Source organism: Pseudoliparis swirei, chromosome 9, assembly GCF_029220125.1.
Source record: "Pseudoliparis swirei isolate HS2019 ecotype Mariana Trench chromosome 9, NWPU_hadal_v1, whole genome shotgun sequence".
Classification (NCBI taxonomy): Eukaryota; Metazoa; Chordata; class Actinopteri; order Perciformes; family Liparidae; genus Pseudoliparis; species Pseudoliparis swirei.
In genome coordinates, this window is record NC_079396.1 from 20,549,335 (window position 1) to 20,571,083 (window position 21,749).

A 21,749-nucleotide genomic window follows, 5' to 3' on the forward strand; every position below is an offset into this window, starting at 1 on the left:
TTCCAGATTGTTGCGAGGCCATGAGAATTGAACATGAATCTCACGGACTCTTCAGATCAATAAGGACTATATCATTCTAACAGCAATGTGTTTAATGATCAATATCAACACCTTTCCCCTTTTTGCCCGCAAGGAACACATGTGCATGGACACATACACACACATTGATGCATTATGAGGTGAAATTGAACAAAATCCCATTAATTCCACTCCCTCTCCCTCCTTAGTGATCTCACCTAATGTAATCCCCAATGGCTGTCCGCTGTCTGAATGCCTGCTTTAATAGCCAGGAGCTTTGATATAATTCTGGTACAGCCCAGAGCTCTGGATTACAGCCGAGCTATCGTGTTTCTAGCATAACACACTATTTAAAATCCTTTCTAATAGCACTTTAGATGCAAGTGCTGCAATACAACTTTGAAATATAATCGTTTTGTTTGTGCAGACAGGCAAAAGTCATGCTTAGAAAACACTTTCAGATGTTTGTGCCCTTTTTCCATCATTATAAACATAGAATGAACAAAACTTATCTCTCCCCCCCCCCCCCCCCCATCCAGGTGTTTTAAGACATCTGCAAGCTGTGGCTTTCCTCCCACGCACTCCTACTTATTTGCCCGAGGCTCATCAAAATCAATACATCATTAGCCAGTCTCTACACTCCCCCCACCCCACACACACACACCCTGTTCTCCATCCAGAGAAGCGTACCTCCCTCCCTCCCAACTCCTCTCCCTCAGTCATCCCCTCATATTTCACATTATTTCGTGCTGTTTTTCTCTCCTCATCGTCACCCCTTTGGCCTCCACCTCCCCACTCTCCCTTTTTTCACCCGACTGTGCTTCTGTCCTTTGTGTGGTTCTCTGAGCCCCCGCCGCTGATAGAGAAGATAGTGTAGAATTGAAGAGGGAGGCGGGGGTTTAAGGTGTAAGGGAGGGATGTGAGCCCTATCAGGTATGGAGATGGGTGAGGGTTGGTATTGCAGAAACACGAAGGAAGAAAGAGCAGAGCGGGGAGGAGACGGGGAGCCTGAGGGGGAGGGGAGTCTCCCTGGCTGCGTGGGTGAGATGAATGTGTAATTGCGTTGTCGTGGCTCAACCCTTCACCAGACAAGTGATGGCGCGACAGCCTCAACACCCCCCCCCCCGGTGAAAGTGGCTGAGTCTGTGTGTTTCTGTGCGTGATCAGTCAACATACAAGGTTGTCAGCACCAACACCACGAGGAGTCGCTCGCCCATGAGTGTCAAACTCGGCACGTGCTGAGTGATGCATGGATCAGGAATGCTTGAAGCCAGCATACATGCTGCTCATTTTGATTGGTGCAAGAAAGAGTATATGAAGATGGATTTGTTTTAAAAGCTGTTAAAAATAGGGCCGGATTAAATCTCCCCTTCACTGCATCTTCCATCTCTCCCGCCTTCACCCAAAGCGGCCACCCATTCACCCACAACCTATCCCCACCCTCACATTTATTTTACATTGTCTTCTCAGTCTCCCCTTCTTCTTCTTCTTCTTCTTCTCCACTTTGAGTGACGTGAGGATGGGTGAAGAAGAGGGTAATTAAAATGTGGGTGCTGTGCAGTGAAATGAAGCCAGTTCAAAGAGACACCTCGTCACTAAGAGAGGGAAATATGAATGGGGCGGGGAAAACACTTGAGTGTGTGCAACAGAAATGGGAAAACAATATATCAGTTCAGGTATTTTCATTCAAATGAGAGTAGAAATAGTCGACTTTGATGACCCACGTGACACTTTTCTCGCTCACGCACACGTACAGGGAACAAAGCAGCGGTGCGTTGCTTTGATTGATGAGCATAGCTCCAGGACGACTAACCAAACCGGTGAGATGGGGACGGCTCACGGATAGAAGAGCGAATCAGATCCCAGCGACTGTATCATGGTAACTGAGATTGGGGTTGGCAAAACCAGAGAGGGTGCAGATGGAGGAGTCACCTTGAGGGAGAAGAGGGACCGCGGCAATGCCAATTTATTTATTGTCAAGCCATAAGCTGTTCGATATTAAGAAACACCCTTGATGAGCTATTCAAATATATCCTGGAGAGGAATGTTGTAAAAAAGGTCATACCATGAAAACTTAAAAGGTATCAGCTTCTGTTTGCATTCACAAAACAATGGCAGTCTGTTCCATGTTGAGTAAAAGCAGCGTCAGTAGTCTTTCATACAGGTGCAGATGGAAATGAAATACGATTGATGTAACTCTCAGGCACAGTTTTAGAAATTGATTTTCACAGATTATGAGTACAATCCATGAGAAGTCAAAGTAACGTTTATTCACAACATTACCAATCTTTAAACTCATGTGTGGGAGGCTGTTTATCACAGCTACAGATTTATGTTTGAGCTCTGTGGTGACGTATCTCAGAAGGCCTTAAACGGGGGAAATAAGTGGGTAGGGTTCATTGGTTTTATAGATTAAAATAATACAAGTGTTGAAATGAATTACCAGTGTGTTCAACTTTTTCTATTCAAAACGTTGTCATGTGTTGATGATTTTTGTTCTGTTATTTTGAACACCAACAATGAGACCACTCCCCCTCATTAAGCAACAGTGACATCTGTTGGTGGAGGACCGACGCAGACTCAAACGACAAGTATGGTGATCTTCTACATTTCTCTTAATCCAGCGAAAAGACCAACAAACAAGAATGAATTCATCTGTGTGTCACCGTAGTCTGTCTTTGTCATCAAACTCAAATATCTACATAACAGATCAACCAGCCACACCATAGCAGTGTGACATGTTCATTCATTACAATTACGATGGGCTCGACTGAACATTTCGAGGCAATCAATTGTCCTGCTGATATAAATACCAACTAGACGGCCAAAAGTGAAGATCAAAGTACTCCCAAAAAATTTAGAATTCATTTGTTTGTAACAATTTTTCTGAGAATGAAAGTTTAGAAAATACTGATATATATATGTAGTGTAACGCCTATTGTTTTTTGGTTTTTTTTCGCGGGATTTGTTGACAATAAGAAAAAATTGATTACTAACTCGAGCCTTATCTTTTACCTTCACTTAATCTAGGGAATAATTAAATGAACAATAGTGTTTAAATGTAAAGTCTGATTTTTAAAAGCCATTGTATGTATTGTTGTGGGAGATAACACATTTTAAAACAGTTGTGGGAACAACAATAGCCAAAAGCATTTTTTAAAGAAGACATTATACTTGTCATAGTAGTTAACGCACAGGCGTTTCCAATAACGTTAATGGGGCCACTGCTCCATCCAAGTGTCCCAGTAAGCATCATTAATTTTATTATTTACACTTTTACTGCCGTAACAAATCAAAATGTAAGATTGCTCGTGCATTTGAAGGCACAGCCTGGCGTGTACCATCGTTGTCACACAAAGCATCACAAAGAATCCGACCAGAGTTGAAGAAATGAACGGAATAACGCTTAACAGTGAGATTCACAGAATGCTGAGCAGTGAGGAATGAGAAACAAATCACATCTGCAAATTAATACACACCTCCTATACTTCCTGGATAATCCTGAATTAAGGACGAGTAGATATTGCAACTGCTACATCATTAAAGAACCAGTTTCTGTCACTTGCTTGATGTGTATAATGATCAGTTTTTGTTGTGGTTTTTGTTGTGGTCGTGTTTAATGCATCATAATTTCATGATTACCGCTCCATTAGGTCTCACTGCATTATTTTGATCCTCCATTTTGAGTAATTCAGGAAGTAATTTTTTAGAATGCTAATTAATTTCTAGTTGATGTGAATGTGAATCAACAATATGTGAATCAACAATAACTAAGAATGAAGCATCCTTGATGTTTCTGAAAATGATTTTACTTCATAAATAAATTGCACATGTATAACAGTATTTTAAGCCAAATTGAACTCAAGGAAAATTCTTTTTTTCTGGTTTTGAGTGACAACTAAAAGGTATTTGGACAAAGATGAAGTACCAGCGAAGGCATAATGGGTTTCACAAATGCAGCTATGAGCAGAGGAAATATGAATGCATTGCAGGAAATTACAAGCTAAATTACAATATAGAACATTATATCTCACACAGTAAACTATTTTGGGTTTCTTAATGGTTCCAAGGCAGAGGCCATTGCAGTTATTTGCCCACTAAGAATGAGTTATAGGTGTAACTCTGTAGAGGATATAATTTAATGTTGGAATGAAATGCCCATAAGATTAAAGTTGTGAAGATGCTTGACTAGCTGTACTGGTTATTGGGAATGATTTATGTACCAGACCCAGAATGCATCACTTCTTGTGAGTGCTAAGTGCTGACAAATGAAACACATTGATCTGGTGCTAATGTCAGAATACACAAATGAAAACACTGGAAATAATGTAATAAAATACCTCAGAGAGAATGAAAATTTTAGTTTAGGGTAAGCTGTTTGTTCTGATGTACCAAAAAACATTTTAGTCAACACATTGTCACCTAAAAACACACGTATTTGTCTGTTACAATATGTGTAGATAATGCAATAACTAAAATGCAACTCAATTAATGACACAAACGAAAACAAATGAATTGCCAATGATGGTAAGGCTAATTATTGATCCCCAACTTCAGAAGCTTTCCAGCAGTAAAATATATAAAACAATTAAAATGAGCTCAACTTTCACCAGCTGTAACATTAAAGTGATGAACACATTATATATTACGCATAAAAGATGTGAGTGCTTCTTCCACCACCGGCCAGCAGGGGTCCTCAGTGCACCGTGTGGTGGCCGTCACAGTGCCTGAAGAGACGCACACAAACGCAACAAAGCTCTCTTGAACGCTGCTATTTTTGCATTAATGAATACCAACAGTCTGCCAGAACCGTCGTTTTTTACAATATAGCGTCTATACGTCTTGTCGTTCAACATTACCTTTAAAAACGAACCGTCCCGTGTTCACAAACCGAAGTATTCATGAGGCTGCGCGCGCTTCTTGAAAGCGGAAGTTGGACGTTTGTTGCTGCCGAGAACTTCCGGAAGAGAAGCGAACGAGCTAAACGACTGAATCCGAATAGTTGTAGAGGAACAAAAATGTCGAACACGTTGACCTGTTGCGTGTCTGGCTGTAGAACTCGCCACACCTCAAAAAGCAAACGGAGACTGTACCGAATCCCGTCTGGATCTGGGCCGTATCAGGCCTATCAGAGACAGTTGTGGGTCGAAGCGATCCAGCGAGCGAACGGCAGCACCGATGAGCTCGAAGGAAACGTTCGTATTTGCAGCGCTCATTTTAAGTCAAGTAAGAAAACCCTGCTCTTTTTTTTCCTACTGCACGTTATTACAAATAACTCACTCGTTGGTTCATGTGTATATATTTGTCGGAAAGGTGACGTGAAGTGGTCTAAAATAACTTGTGTTTTGTTTTTACATCTCACAGGGCAAGTCTCCATGTACCCAACCAGCCCCAGCTTTGCGCCTACGGTGTTTCGCGGTTCACGGGCTCGGGCCCGCCGACAAAGGGCCAAAAGGTAAGACATGTACATGTATGTTGTTGGCTAGATGACGTCAGCTATAGTTAAGTTGTTATTTGTTATCATTGTACGTTTAACTCGGTAGTACAGGAGAGCCACTGGGGCTAATCTCTTGCAGTCTCCCAAACGACTAGCAATGGCACAGTCTTACATTACGTTTATATCATGTATGTGTTATTATGTTTCATCTAATTCGTACTTCTTGTCTTGCACATCATTCGACCTAAAAACCGACAACACATCGAGAAAAGAAAGATATATCAAGTGATAATGGCAGGAGCTATTTGCTGCCCTATTGCCATGTTTTTGATGTTTAGTTATCAATAATCTATAATATCACTCAGTCCTTTCTGTATGAATGCACCGCCAACACTTCAATGTGAGGTGTTCTGCCCTATAGAATATAGAAACATAGTTGTGTATACGTCTGGTTGCTCAATGTACGTCACTCTTTGTAGTTTATCATGGAGTGCAGTAGCTCACTCCAGCAACTTTTTTTAGAGTATAGAGCCGTGCTGCATTATTGTCTCTTGCACCTCAAGCTGTTAATGCGTTACACATTTACTGTGTATTTGTAAACAAATAGTTTTGTCATTTTTTTTCAAAAAGGCAATCCAATGTGGAAATGGAAGAACAAACAACTCCACCCAGAGTTGACTCTCTCGTGGACCTCCATCCCTATGTTTTGATGAAGGTGCTACAGACACAATCAACTCCATCAATGCCACAGGTAGCGGTCACTACTTTACACGTCTGCATTCACGTTGTGCTTTTACTGTATATTTAACTTGGTTTTGTTGTTGTGTTTAGATGGCATACAGATTAACTTGATGGCGCTTCTCTCCTTTGTGTGTTTCCTAGGGTGGAGAAACGTTGACGAAAGAGCCTGAGACTGAAACTACACCAGTCAAATGCGAGGCGTCGCCGTCAGTTCATGCTCCGGCAGGAATGCCAAAACTAGACAAAAGTCTAATTGTGCTCCTAAAACACATATATGTTCCAGCAAGTGGATATCGGTGTGAGCAGTGCGATGAGAGCTTCCCCGAGACACCACAGCTCATGAAGCACAAACGACTGCACGATGAAGAAATCTCCGTTGTCTGTGAGAAATGTGGAACGTTTTTCGCAAGTCAGCCAGATTTGATTGAGCACCAGTGTGTCCCCGAGCCTTCCTTGCCGTGCAACGTGTGTGATCGTACTTTCACCACAAGTTATAACCTCAAGCGTCATAAACTGCTGCATGTCAAAGACGGCAGGAAGTGTCCTACGTGTTCCGTGTTGTTCTGTCAGCGCCATAATCACATCTTATACCGGCCATCGGCCGCGACGATAACCGAGTACGAAGAGGATCCCGCCACCGCTAAACCTAAAAAGGCACAACGTAGTTTGATGCCAGAAACCCGTCTGCTGGTGCTGCCCGAGACAAGCCAGAATGCGGACCTGGATCCAGATGCTCTGAGCAACAAGACTGTTTTGCCTGGACCGTTGTCCACGACCCGGAAGACGCCGGCGTCACCAGCAACAATCTCATCAGAAATCCACGTCCCAGTGTTCCCAAAAGCTCCCTCTGCGTCAGGCCCACCGCCGCTATTACCCGAGATCTCAAGGGAACCCAAGAGCTCAAAGAAACCTCCAGACTTGTCTTGGTTTAGGCTACTTCGGCCCAACCGTCCTGAGACATTCGTTCAGCCCCTTCTCCCCAAACACTCAGAGCTCCCACCCTCACTAAAGATCTTTTCACCACTGTACCTCAGATCAGCGTTACTTGAGGTTACAAGAAATTATGAATACATTTTAAGCAAACCAGTAGGTGTTAAGAAGAATATTGTGAAGGAGGAACAAAGCGAGCTGCCACTGATTCCTCCAGATTAGCAAAGCGGCGAGCGCGTCAAAAAGGAAAGCGCTGCTTTCGACCTGGATCTTGTGCTCTGAAGGTATCGCAGCACATTTGTCTTTGATGCCTATTTTTGTTAGGCCTCATCTGCTTTAGCTCTTCATTGTTTTTCAATATTGTAATGTTGCTATTTTTTATTTAATAAAGAGTTCTGCATATAGGATGCTGTCACTTTGATATCACTGACGTGGCATTTATTTTTCCACTCTTTGGTAAATAATACTGTTCTGTACAAAAGAAGAATATAATGTAACAGGATTTTAAAACTGCAGCATTTGGACTGCAGGCTAAATAATGTGCTTTGCAGTTTGAAGAGTAATAACCAGTTAAATGTGAGTAAATGTACATTTCTATGACTGATATCAGGATTAGCGTCTAGCTTGTTAAATAATTCAGTTTCCCCATCTCCCTCGGCAACCGGGAACTGCACAGAATGTGTTTGTTGTTTATTGCTGTGTGTTTGCACAATGAGTTACGTTTTCCGCCATCATGCAGAAATTGCAGTGTTTTGGATACACAAGTTTGTATTTTTTTAGTTTGTTTGTGTGTACTAACATCTGGAAGATTCTGGAATTACAATAAATGGATGACTATTTTGTAACAATGAATGTTTTCTTTGCTTTCTTTGACCACTGTCCTAGCTCCGGGGCCTTGTACACGAACATTAATACTCCATTTAAACCAAACAAAACTCAGAATTATGTTTCTGTGGCCAAAAGTGTCTTCAGGTTTGTCCTGGTGGCGGTGGCACTAGTGCGATTGGTAAATTGACCCAAAACTGTCAGTCATCCTTCAGGTCTGGGACCAAACCTTTTTATCCAGGTGTCACAGTGCATTAACAGCTTGCTCTGTGAGCTTCTATTCAATCCTATTGCAGAAAGAAATCCCACAGTACAATAACAATATGGTGCCTTCATGCCGTTATTCGTTGGGCCTTTTTGTCATTATACATTATTTGCTTGTTTCCAAAAGAATACTTTTATTTAAACTACTCCAGCATGGGATAGAAGTACAACAAAACGAGGCTGCTGCCCAATAGTACTACTTTTAGATCTACTTAAAACCATCTTCTACAACCACAAAGTATTAAGTAAAACTTAAAATGTTTATTTGCACATTTCATAATGTCTATTGTAGAGTAAAGTATAGATAAATATTTGCTATTTTATAATAACTGCACACTATTAGTAAACACTTAATTCATTATTAGACAAGTATTATTCCAACATTAACACTCATGTAATTCATAAACAGTTATAAATGTCTTATTCTTGATCAATAAGCATGACTTATGCCTTACATTATTGGGTTTTCATACTTTATAATTGATGGGTTCCCCATTTCTAAAGTATGTCTTAAAATATAGACATAACAATTATTAAGGACTTATAGATGATTAATAATACAAAGTATTTATACATATTTTAATTGAGATATGCACTAATGGGACTGTTACCATGTGCTTTATAAACGTCTTACAATACTGCAATGCATGATTCATTTAGGTATACTAGTCTTTGGGTGAGTATTGTGACCTCATCTAAAGTGAGGACTATCTCTGCCTTACAAAGCATTTACAAATGACATTTAAGGGCCAGCAATGTCTCAGTTATCTTCTCAAGAGAAAAATAAAATAGACACAACACAGAGTGATAAAGAACATATCAATATGTATTGCAGGTTTAAAACAATGTACATACCTGTCAGCCATTCATTCATGCAAAACATTAAAGAATGTCTGGACATAGAACATTTGCAAATGTACTGTTGATATTAAAGAAAAATAAACCTCTGCAATCTAAGATAAAAGGGCAGTGTTTCACTTTTGCAACTCTTTTTGCCAGTATGGACATACATATGTTATAACTGTTGATATCTCATAGACACGAATATCAATTGATTTCTGTTCTTTGGCAAAGTGATATCCCCAGAAGAAAAAGTAGGTTAAGTGTGTATTGATTTGATGAGTAATAACTATAGTTTATCCCAGTGGCGGGCCGTGCATTTTCTACCTAGGCCTTCAACGCCGTCTTACGACAGCTGAACAACCTAATGTAAGATTAGTTCACCATGTATTTATGTATGTACATGTGTATTTATCAGAGCCTGCTCTATATCTAAGATATCATATATATTAATAATATAAATTAATTTGTAGGGATAAACTTTATCCCTACAAACCCTTTCGGAACACATCCACGACCCAGATGAGTGTTCGCGGTCAGTCTGCACGCTGTACACATCCCATTGGTTAATGGCGCTGGTAATGACGGGCGATGGTTCTGATTGGCTGCGTTGCCTGTCACTCAAGACAAACGAGCGTAATGATTGGCTGGCGTTCCCGGACCTCGGCAGCCGATTGCCTAGATGACAGGCAAGTGGTGCTGATGCTGTGACAATGGGAGTCATCCAGATAAGCATCATCTGGAGCGAGTGTGTTTAAAACACAGCGGCAGCACACACACACACACATACACACACACACACACACACACACACACACACACGCGTATACATACACGCGTTCACGCACACACGGCGCGCACGCGCTTAACTCAAAGGGACGGGAGCTAAGGAGTAACCTCCAGCTGCTGCTCCGAAAAGGGTAAGTTGACCCCCTGGAAAACACACTGACATGCCCGCGGCGTCCAGAGCTGTTTCCCGGGGAGCCGCGCTCACGTCCGTCGGTAGCATCGCTGTGGATCCCGCTGGCGAGGTGAAGCGATGGGTTCGCGGTCTTTCCAAGCTAGTGATGCTCTGCGGGTCGCACCACGCTCATCACACTGTGCTGTCGGTGCAGCGGTTGTAGGAATGCAGCTGTGATTCACACGATGTGACTGCATTGCGGAGAGAGCATGTCTTGATAGCAAGAGGATGCTATCCGGCATTGAGCCCTATATCAAGAAGTCTCCAATCCACCAGAGCTGAATAATTCAGCATGCTGTTGTGCGTCGGGCTTGACGCTTTCTTTCTCACGGTGTGATGCCTTTGCTACGAGATCAACATTATAATGAATATATAGTAGATGCCAGGGAACAGGTATTTGTGTTGTTGTCATCATTAAAACTTTCATATCTAATGCACTGATTTGCACAGATTCGTGGTGAGGTGACGTGCATGCTGGGATATGAAGTTTGAGGTTGGTGTGTGTCTGTTGACAGTGTGAATGGTTTAGTGGGCGGACGGCTCGCCTGCAAGTTGCATGTGTGTGTGCAGCTTTAGTGCAGTAGACATACAGTATGTTGTAGGCAAGCCATCCGCCCACTAAGGTACTATGGTAATACAGGGGGGAAATGTATTTTCTGTAAATATATATAAATATAAAAAAATATATACATATATACAGGACTGTCTCAGAAAATTAGAATATTGTGATAAAGTTCTTTATTTTCTGTAATGCAATTAAAAAAACAAAAATGTCATGCATTCTGGATTCATTACAAATCAACTGAAATATTGCAAGCCTTTTCTTCTTTTAATATTGCTGATTATGGCTTACAGCTTAAGAAAACTCTAAAATCCTATCTCATAAAATTTTAATATTTCCTCAGACCAAGTTAAAAAAAAGATTTATAACAGCTGAGTGTTTTTCAAGGCTCAGGAAACCCTTGCAGGTGTTTCGAGTTAATTAGACAATTCAAGTGATTTGTTTAATACCCTACTAGTATACTTTTTCATGATATTCTAATATTTAGAGATAGGATATTTGAGTTTTCTTAAGCTGTAAACCATAATCAGCAATATTAAAAGAATAAAAGGCTTGCAATATTTCAGTTGATTTGTAATGAATCCAGAATGCATGACATTTTTGTTTTTTTAATTGCATTACAGAAAATAAAGAACTTCATCACAATATTCTAATTTTCTGAGACAGTCCTGTATATACTGTATATACATATATATATATATACATATTAAAAAAAAATTGTAATGGCTTACCTCTGCTTTTTAGGTCTAGTGATGGGAGCATTCAGCCGACAGAAGTTCTTCCAACAGCTTGCTCATGGCTGCCTGCTGCCTACAGCTCAGCAGGGCCTGGAGCAAGTGTGGCAGCTGCTGGTTATCTGCCTGCTGTGTCGGCTTCTCTGGATGTTGGGTGAGAGTCTGGTGATTTGGTGCCATATCAGAGTCAATTCGCTCTTCTGCCTTCACACAGCACAACTTGCATCACCATAATCACCTCCAATTTTTCTATTTTTCTCTCTTCATCAGGCCTCCCTTCTTTTGTGAAACACCTGTCCACAGTAGCAGGAGGTTTCTACACTCTCTACCTGTTCTTTGAGCTTCATATGATCTGGGTGGTCCTTCTCAGCCTTCTCTGCTACCTCTTCCTCTTCCTGTGCCGCCACTCTACCATGCGAGGCACCTTCCTCTCCATCACTGTGCTCATCTATCTGCTGCTGGGGTAAGAGTGTCCTGCTCTGATACCCGATGGCTCAGCGGCACACATCAATTCTGTCTTTAAAGTGAACACATGTGCAAAAAAAACAAGTGTTTAATTTGAGGCTAAAGCCGCGTCAAAACTGACACTATTCTTATTTAATTTGATCAGAGAGCTGCACATGACGGACACCACCAACTGGCACAAGATGAGAGGTATAGAGCTTTCTGTAGGCAGCAACATTTTACACATTACTGATAGATGAAAGCAATGCAAAGTGATGGTTTCATTGATTATGATCTTATGTTGGAATCTAGTCAAACTAAGTACTGTTGCTGGTTTCCAGGTTCACAGATGGTGGTTGCCATGAAAGCCATCTCTCTGGCCTTCGATCTGGACAGCGGCGTCGTGACCAGCGTCCCGTCGCCCATCGAGTTCATGGGCTATATTTACTTTGTGGGCACAGTCATCTTTGGTCCCTGGATCAGCTTCAACAGCTACAAAGAAGCTTTGGAAGGACGTAAGATGGTGAGTGTGATACGGTACCTCTTAAGAATGGAAGAGGATTATTTAAGAATAGAAGAGGATTATTTAAAAGAGTTATGTATCGACGGGCCGCAGACTGTTCACATCTTGGGTTAATTCTTCTCCTCAGAGCTTGTCATGGCTGTTAAAAGTGTTTGTTAGCTGGGTGAAGAGCCAGATCTGCCTTGTTATTTCCAACTGCGTGGCACCCTACCTCTTCCCTTATTTCATACCGGTCTATGGAGACAAGCTACTGCGAGGGTGAGCGGAACATAGAGATGAACACATCCAAATCCCTGTTTACTCCCTGACCTTGATTGCTTATGGATTATTGATTTTCCTCTATTACCTGCTTTATTTACAGTAAAAAGAGGAGGAAGATCAGGTAATGAAATCACCCCAGTGGTTCTGACACTCAACGTTGGATAGCATGCCCTTCACATATTTTGTATTTTCTAAAGAGATAGTTAGAATTGTTTTACCTTAAGTAGATGACGGTCTGCCTGCTTCTGGCTTGGAGATGCACACAGGAGTTATTGCATGGAAGGAAAGCAACGTACTGATGTGGCTACTTTCGCCCCCTAAAAGAGAAGCCCATGCACCAAAAAGTCAATATAATGTTAAGTGTACGCTATATTTAGAATATATTCACCACTTACACACGTTTCCAACAGGGAAATGAAGCCGTTGTATCTGTATGTATATGCTCTAAAAAAAAAAGACACAAAACTCCATTGAAACAAAACATGTAATTACATTTTTTTAGCAATTAGTTTGTTTGTGATAGTGTGTGACTTTGGTGCATAAAAATAACCAAAGTTACACATCTATACAAACAAACTAAACGATCCAGGTATTGGTAGACCAGCAACTCCCGTGTTTTGCGAGGTAAAATTTGAGTTTTTTAAATGTAACAGTCTGGTTGCCTCAGCGAGAGCATAGACAATGATTTCAGGTCCCCGTTGAAACATATAAGACTCTCTACACTCACAAAAACGATTCAAGCCCTTCTTAGAGGTGACACATTTAAATATTGTTTGATACATTTAATAAATCATTACAAAACGAAGATATTTATATTGAATGGGTGTAACACCCAATTTATGAATACTTATTTATATTATTTTTTTACACTCACAAAAACGATTCAAGCCCTTCTTCGAGGTGACACATTTAAATATTGTTTGATACATTTAAATAAATCAATTACAAAAATAGATATTTATATTTAATGGGTGTAACACAAAATGCATGAATACTTTCATTTATTAGATTTATTTAGGTTAGATGGTGTGCATATCAACTCAAAATAAATGTGTTTCATTGAGGACTACCCTTTGCACATGCGCCAGCTGAAAATCAGTTGTTTACATGAGGTGAAGACACTTTGATGGCTGTACGGTGGTGTAGTGGCTAACACTGTTGCCTCAAAGCCAGAGGCCCGTGGGTTCAATTCTCAGTCGGGGCTTTCCTTCTGTGTGGAGTTTGCATATTTTGTTAGTTAGTTAGTTTATATTTTGAGTTGGACAAACACAAATTTATTTAATTTAATGAATATCGTTATTTTATTTGAGATGTATTTGATACAAATGAGTTGGACTAACTTAATTAAATTTTATTGCACTGATGTGCTAAATTTGAGTTGGAGTTGCATATAATTATTGGATGGAAAACCTGCCAACAATTTAATTGAGTTCATCCAATGAGTCATTTCTTTGAGTGTAGCTGTCTCATGGCAATGTAAACAGGAGAACATTTACTAAATATATCACAGACTTAAAGAGAGGTTTTTTGCTGAGCCTTTATTTTAGGGGGCTAAAATACATTTAGCTGCTGCCTCCGTCCACAGAAATAAAAAGGTTTGCTTCCATGCACTAACTCCTGCCTGCTTCTCTAAGCTTGGGGTCATCTACTGTATGTAATACACTGACGATGGTTAAGTACAACCACTCTTCAAAGCATCCGGACTGTCCTTTTAATGCATGCATATTTTCTGTTTACTAAATGTGCTACACCTTTACCTGCATGTATCCACATCATGACCGCCGCTCTGTGCATGCACATATACACATCTTTACATATGCACCAGCACAACCGTCGTCAGGCATAGTTCATCAAATGGCAAGCCAATATTACAAATGCATTTAATAACTAACATTAACTGCTCCATCTTCTCTCTTTATTATGTTGCTTCTCAGAGGTACACCGGCAAAGTATGTATTTGTGTTCAGAGTAAAGATTTAGTGGCTTCTAATCGGTAATTGGCACGTAATATCTGTCCATTGCTTCCACTTTTGATGTCATTCTGTCAGGTGGTTGCTGGCGTATGAGAACACAATGTCTTTCCACTTCAGCAACTATTTTGTTGGTTATTTGAGTGAGACCACCACCACTTTGGCGGGAGCAGGCTTCACAGAGGAGAAAGAAAACCTCAAATGGTCAGAATCACATGTGCAGTATTAACATGAAGTGTGTTGGTCTTAATTCAAATTTAAAAACAGACCCTTTTTTGAACCATTTGTTCTGTAGGGATATGACTGTATCCGAGCCACTGAATATAGAATTCCCCCGGTCGATGGTGGAGGTGGTAACATCGTGGAATCTGCCCATGTCTCGCTTTCTGCACACCTGTGAGTTACAATGTTCGCGGTGATTGCTTGATGGCAGCAGCTGTGTGTGTGTGTGTTGTTGTTTTTTTGAAGGGGCTTTTTGTTCTCGTTATAAACGGCATGGTAATGACTCAATTAGACACACACTCTCAAGCAAGCTGATGCTCTTGTCTCACAGATGTTTTCAAGAGTGCTCTCAAATTTGGGACGTTCTCCGCCATCATGGTGACGTATACAGCCAGCGCTTTCCTGCACGTGAGTACCATGTGGGCGTCTTACATAAGCGAGTTCACCTCATGCTCGGTACAGGCTACCGTTGTGTGTCTCTTTCTACACGTTGATTGTTGAGATTGTGTCTCTTGTGTGTGGCAGGGTTTGAGCTTTCATCTGGGTGCAGTACTTATGTCTCTGGGGTTCATCACGTACATTGAGCACGGTGAGAGTCTGACTAATGTTGTCTCCTTTCCACATTAGGACCTTTCCATTTAGAGAAGGTGCTTAGCTTTGCAGTAATGGTTAATTGCCCCCGCTGTTGCACACTGTTTCTGCTCACTGCAGTGCTCGTAATTTACCTCTTATGGCTAAAAAGGAACTTCTCTTCTCTCTGGCTTTATTTTAATGCGTCGGTCTTGTTTTGTGTTTCAGTGTTGCGGAAGAGGCTCGCAGCCATTTTTAATGCCTGTATCCTGTCAATGAGATGCCAGCCAAACTGCACTCACCGGAACAAAAAGGTCAAATGTTCCTTTCTCCTCCTTTTCAAAGAAAGAGGGTCATTTAAAGCTGCGTTTCCAGCAAGCAGTCCACTTTAGTACGTCACACAGTAGAATGGTTATCTATTCCTGGTATCACCTCCGTCGAGGTTCCAAGCTAGAGCGCTAAAACACTGCTCACCACTGATTGGTGAGAGAGAATCACTAGCGTAACATCCACAAACCCGGCTTTTTAAAATAGCCACGCTGTGGTTAATAGAGACCACAATGTGTCATTTTAATGGTTTGATTATCATTGAAATGATTCAGCAAGTGTCACAGAAAATGTAACAGTTGCATATTTTTCACTAATTTTTTGGAATGTTTATTATTTTGTACTTTTGTTTAGTTATAGGGCAGTTAATTGTATGTTTTCACAAATTATTTTTATTATTATTATTATTATTTGTTAAACAATGCTTCATGCTGCACAAATAGAGATTCCCATTTCCCCTTCCAATCACAGGCCCGTGGTGCTTTCTACATCTTTTCACAATCCCTGGTTTTCTTCCAACTATTTTATCTGTGCAAATGGCCGTTGCCCTGGCATTGCTGCCACTTCCTCTCCGAGCAGGAGGTGCTCAAAGGGGGCCTACCTCGTCGATCCTCTGGCCGAGTTAGCTGTCAGGAAAAAATGTGGTCTCTATTTTTACTCTGCATATAATTATAAATATAAAAATAAAGCCCCTTATAATTTTCCCTTTGATTTTGCCTATAATAAGAATATAATTGAACTTCCTCACCAGGCAAATAATATTAGAAAACATAAGAAATAGTCTTGTCATTAAAATGATGCACCGAATGTATTACGAAATTAGTGTGTACAAAACCGTGGCAGTTAAAACGCAGTGCTCTTTGTTGATATAGCTAAAAATCCTTATATTATAATGATTGCACACATCAAGAGCAGAGGGGAGGGGGAATAATGAGTTGTGCCAAGGAAGAGCAGCCTGCATGGACTGCAACATACTGCTGATCGTTCACATTGTTCCGGGCAATGATACATTATAGCCCCAGAACATGTGGTTTAAAATAATTTCTCCATAATATTAAATATTCATGAGCATTGAAAATTGCACTGTAAAATAAGTTATTATTGTTGTTTAACAGTCAAACTCTTCACTAATCTGCTTCATCGGGACTGTAAGAAGCTGGTTGAGAGAATATGTTTTCCGGGCCTTTAAGAGAAAAATGCACACGTATGACAATAAAAAAGATAAGCGTGTCTGAAACATTGATTTGAGCCCTCCGTTCTTACGTGATGCATCGTTTCTCCCTCTGCAGAAGCTGTGGGTGTATGTGATTAACATCGCATTCAGCGCGTTGGCGATACTCCACCTGACGTACCTGGGCTCTGTGTTCAACTCCAGTGTGGACTACATGGAGGATGATGAGGTAAGGTCCCAAGCTGTTGAGAGGAAGGTATGCGACGATATTTATACACCCTGTACTCATAAAATGTGCCGCACGCTGTGACATGAGAACATGTGAACTGATATATAGGAATGTAACAACAGCTGCAGTATTTATAGTTCAAACGAGGGAAGTGAACTGTCACATAGTTGCTTTGATGTATATGTTGCTTTATATTTTATTTAGAAAGTATGAAGAAATTAATTTTGAATACCATTTTCTTGTAAATAATATATATATATAGTTAAAAACACATTTTCTAAATTAATTTTATGAAAGTAAATGTTCGAACTGTCACATAGTTGTTTTGATGAATATGTTGCTTTATATTTTATTAAGAAAGAAGAAATACATTTTGAATCCAATTTTCTTGTAATTGTATATATAATATAATATGTATATACATATTTATTATTTTGTATTAAGTGTATGAAAGTAAATGTTTGTCATTGCATTACCCGTTGAGCGCTTACGGAGTATGTACTGCCGCCCACAGGATGACATCACCCATCAAACCATCCAGAAGTGGTCCGCGCTGAGCTGGACAAGCCACTGGGTCACATTTGGATGCTGGATATTGTACCGCCTCATTCTCTAATAGTAAGAGGTGAAGCAATAATGAGAGCTGTAAGGTTGGTTCTCCATCTCTGCACTGTGACTTTATTCTGCATCAGACCGAAGAGAACAGAACCAACCCGGTGTGCAACAATAAACCAACGCGCTCACACGGTTGGCTGGGTAATCTAATAATCCGACCTGCTGGGGACTAGTTTGATATCCGTGAAATGATAGCCCACTCCCCCTCCCTTTCTCCATAAAGCAACCTTTATATCTGAGCCGCAGTTGCCGGGCCCTCATGTTGTGACAGCGGTTACCGATGTCTCACTGTGAGTCGCAATCAATACTTATCATCATGGCGGAGATCGGCTGCTCCTTTCTGTGGACACACGATAGAGCCTATTATCTATAGGTTTCAGCGTCGACTGCGGCAGATGTCCTCCAGATGTGGTTTCCCTCTTCACCCCCTCCCCTCAAGTGTTTTTTACAATCGTATTTATAGGTTTAAAGATAAGGCTGGTGTGTTTTCTACCGTATTCTTATTTTCAACAAATCCTGTGAAAAGGAAAACAAAACCCAATAGTCTCTGGCTCTCGGCTCTCGGCCCATTCTATATTTAAATGTTAAAAAAGGCTGAATGATTTTCTAAAATACCTTGCTGCAGTAGATTCTCAAACAAGAGTAAATAGTACATTTGTTATAAACTATTTTCAATGAGACAGAAGAAAGACTTTGGCTAAGACAACACTCGTTAGAATAAATACATGTATGGATTGAGTCTTTTCATAGGATTTGTTGGCATTTAGAAAAATACAGAATACTCCAGACTTCTTGTGTACGAAAACAAAGAGTTTTCTTTTGGATGAAAAGAGCACAGTTTATGATTATGAGGCAGCACTTGCAATGTTTAATGATTTTACCTTTTGTGGATTTTAGATCAAGAAAATGAATCGGTAATCTATGAACACATTTTTGTGGTGAAATGTCCTAATGGTGTTTGTATTTAGTTTTTAGTATTTTTTTCTTTCACAATTTGTGTTATTTTTCCTTTGCTTAGAGAGACGAGCTTATCGGTATATGTGAATATTTGGAAAAATGTTTTCACTCCAGTATTAAAAATAAAGGTTTAGAATCAGTATTTCACACGTGTGACTAAGGGGGAAAATGTTCAAACTTCTTTTGTAATTTCATAGTGGATGAAAAGATACAGTACATTACATTGAATATTATTCCTTTAGTACAGATCTTTATCACAACGCTGCTTTAAACGGGACATTTATGTAATTGATGATTACTTTATGAAAGTATTAAAGCGTCTGTATCAGATTGTGTTCCCTCTCTGTCTATCTTTCTGAAATCTAGGCATCAAAAGGATTTTAAGAGAGCCTGAATGTTTGTTCATGCTCAGTCTCGTCAGACCTAATAACACTCAATCTGACAAATACAGTATATTAAATATAATTCTGATATTTACTTAACTTTTCTCCCTGTAAATGTGAAGGGACTGATACGTCTGTGATATTTTTATAAAATTTTACATCAAACCTGCCTTGCTGTCTGTTTAATTCACTGTCGAAGATATGAGATGTTTAGAATATCAGGTACACACAGAAGCCACGATACATGGAGTGCTGTAAGAAATAGTTGTTTATTTGCATTGTTATTTACAAGAAGAAAGTATAGACTGTTAGACAGTTGATCCTGGTATGAAGGTGAACTCGGAAAGGATTGCAAAGATGAAATTAAAATGTTTTTTTTGTTGCTCAAAGCAATGGTCCGGTTTAACCTGGAGTCTATTTCTAAGCATTCCAATAAGCCCGTGTGGGTTGTGTGGGGAAGGGGGCAGAACGAACTTGGAAAGGGTGAGAGGGACAGGTTGAACAACAGATGGTGATGGATGTAGATCAGGTTCACTTTCTTTCTCTGTGAGAGGTGAGCAGATGCGGTATTGGAAGGCTGCACAACAGCCCAGTCTGCGACGGGAGATGTGCACTCAGCCCTGTTTTCCCCGGAGGCTGCCATGTTTACGACGACAGGACCCCAACAGGGTCTCCAAAGCCATCTTCACAAATGCCTGGAAGTTATTGCTTCTCTCCCTTCGGCTGTCCAGCTAAGAGGATGAAACACAGGCGGATACTTTCATTGGGGACACGGCAATAACGGCATGTCATTTCCACACTGTGTGCCAGACATATAAGGAATAATAGCTTGTTGTGTCCCAACCACGATCATTTTTTAGTTTAGTTTATTGGGATTCGTAAAGTGCCCAGGTTTGATTCAAATGGGTTGAAATATCATGCAGATAAAATGTAGCATCATATACAATATGCTTACCTCCTTGCTTCTTGTTATCTCCTTTCTGATCATCTTTCTTCGGCTGCTCTTTAGGACTCTGAGGTTGCTGTGAAATGAAGGCAAACAGATATCAAGTGAAACATCACATATAGATATCAAGTGAAACAACACGTATATACTGTATATCAAGTGAAACATCACGTATAGATACCAAGTGAAACATCACGTATAGATATCAAGTGAAACATCACGTATATATATCAAGTGAAACAACAAAGAACTACAGATTGAGAAGAGATTGAATGTAAATGTATATTAATGATTTTCCTACCTTGGTAGCTGACTTCTTGTCTGACTTGTTACCTGAAAATAGTGAAAACGGATGTATGTCAGACTTTTTCCTTTTATTTATTTTTTTATTAGTCATCTAATCTATGTAGGTTTGACCTTGGTAAATTTGATATGGCACAGTGCACATTAATAACAACATTGCTGTAAATGCGCGAGAGTTAGCCAAGAGGCTATTAACATACATTGAACATGCAGCTCTGCTATTATCCAGATAAATTAAAGAAATATTTTTTAGACATATATTTTTGTTACACATTGCGTACCTTTTGTTCCTGGCATGTTGGCAGTGTTTCAGTCCGTTCTGATTCCTGAGAATGCGGTGCTTAATGTAGTGTTAAACTCGGGCATTTATGGCCCGCGCTAGTGAATGGCTCCGTCACAGGGGCCCCTTCGAGAAAGAGCACCATGAACAAGCAAAGAGCCCCGTCAGCTACGTAGCATGGCCCACAGCTCTGCAGGTCTTTGCTGAGCCAGGCGAAACCTCAGAGCTGACCTTGTCATACTGCCATTGTGAACCCACTGGAACAGTGAGTTCACCTATTGTCTTGTTACCGGCAGGATTTTATCTTAAACTAGACCAGGGATCTTTAAAAAAAAAATGTTGATCAGCCACATTATACACTGGATACTAAATTACTCTTCAGTATTGTCAGCACTAGTGGAGGACAATATCTTGGATCATTAAGCCAGGTTCATATTTGCCATCCTTTTCATTCTTAATTGTAAGGACTTTTTTACTCATGTAGGCCTACTGTACTTATATACAATCTTGAGATACTTCTACTTTTCTTGAATATTTCCATGCTACTTTATACTTCTAACCAAGTACACTTTGAAAGCCCATATTGTACTGTTACTCCACTCCATTTATTTACCATTTGTTGTAAATTGCTTTGCAAATACAGATTAGTAATACAAAATACAAATACACAATTACTTTTTATTATTAGTAGTAATAGTGTAGAATTATGTAAATTGTTATTAGAAATGAAGATGTCCAGTTATACAACATCATCATTACACTTGAATGCATAATGAGTCATTCCTAGCATTCGGTGCCATTTCAGCTAGGTTGATCAAAAAAAAAAAAAAAATTTTTTTTGTTTTTTTTCTTAATATGAATGAATGATTGTTAAGAGTAAGAAAAAAAGGTTGGTCAAGCTCAGGATATTATGTTTAAATAATTTTGAAATAATTTAATCGGATGCAAAAAACGAACACCCCACCCCTGACATTGTCACATTGTCATGTCTATGAAAAAGTACTACAATCATTATAAATATTAATTATCTAACAGCAATGTTCCATACTTAACCTGTCAAATACTAACATTTTGAATGCAGGTATTTTAATAACTATTCATAGTGTGGTTTCCAATATAAGTTCAACCCATTTGTTTTGAATAACATATTTAATTAAGAACATAAACCTTAACATTAGGCTACATTTAATTAATGGTGTCAAAATGTTATATTATATATTATTTAATTACATTTCA

General features: G+C 39.8%; 2 protein-coding genes across 5 annotated transcripts; both read left to right on the plus strand.

Moving 5' to 3' along the window:
* The first annotated feature begins 1,136 nt into the window (after positions 1–1,136).
* On the plus strand, positions 1,137–7,978 carry LOC130200123 (uncharacterized). The gene is made up of 4 exons (XM_056424114.1): positions 1,137–5,244; positions 5,383–5,473; positions 6,086–6,206; positions 6,338–7,978. Exons 1-4 carry the CDS (start codon positions 4,920–4,922, stop codon positions 7,346–7,348), a joined length of 1,548 nt encoding a protein of 515 aa, XP_056280089.1. The 5' UTR covers positions 1,137–4,919; the 3' UTR covers positions 7,349–7,978.
* Positions 7,979–9,905: 1,927 nt separating this feature from the next.
* LOC130199482 (protein-serine O-palmitoleoyltransferase porcupine-like) lies at positions 9,906–19,153 on the plus strand. 4 transcript variants are annotated; one of them, XM_056423011.1, is made up of 15 exons: positions 9,906–9,975; positions 11,323–11,466; positions 11,583–11,775; positions 11,923–11,966; positions 12,098–12,279; positions 12,407–12,537; positions 12,641–12,661; positions 14,475–14,489; positions 14,589–14,714; positions 14,806–14,906; positions 15,064–15,140; positions 15,258–15,321; positions 15,531–15,616; positions 16,919–17,029; positions 17,544–19,153. In XM_056423011.1, the coding sequence occupies exons 2-15, from the start codon at positions 11,331–11,333 to the stop codon at positions 17,643–17,645; spliced, it is 1,389 nt and encodes a 462-aa protein (XP_056278986.1). In that variant the 5' UTR covers positions 9,906–9,975; positions 11,323–11,330; the 3' UTR covers positions 17,646–19,153. The 4 variants fall into 4 exon arrangements, with proteins under 4 accessions (XP_056278986.1, XP_056278988.1, XP_056278989.1 ...); XM_056423013.1 differs by lacking the exon at positions 14,475–14,489; XM_056423012.1 differs by lacking the exon at positions 9,906–9,975 and having other exon boundaries at positions 11,307–11,466.
* The last annotated feature ends 2,596 nt before the right edge of the window (positions 19,154–21,749 follow it).

Coding starts and splice junctions, on each gene's coding strand:
- LOC130200123 (XM_056424114.1), top strand. CDS start 4,920: ATGAGGCTGCGCGCGCTTCTTGAAAGCGGAAGTTGGACGTTTGTTGCT. Junction 5,245..5,382: donor CAGCGCTCATTTTAAGTCAA/GTAAGAAAACCC, acceptor TACATCTCACAG/GGCAAGTCTCCATGTACCCA. Junction 6,207..6,337: donor CAACTCCATCAATGCCACAG/GTAGCGGTCACT, acceptor TGTGTTTCCTAG/GGTGGAGAAACGTTGACGAA.
- LOC130199482 (XM_056423011.1), top strand. CDS start 11,331: ATGGGAGCATTCAGCCGACAGAAGTTCTTCCAACAGCTTGCTCATGGC. Junction 11,467..11,582: donor TCGGCTTCTCTGGATGTTGG/GTGAGAGTCTGG, acceptor TCTCTTCATCAG/GCCTCCCTTCTTTTGTGAAA. Junction 14,907..15,063: donor GTCTCGCTTTCTGCACACCT/GTGAGTTACAAT, acceptor CTTGTCTCACAG/ATGTTTTCAAGAGTGCTCTC.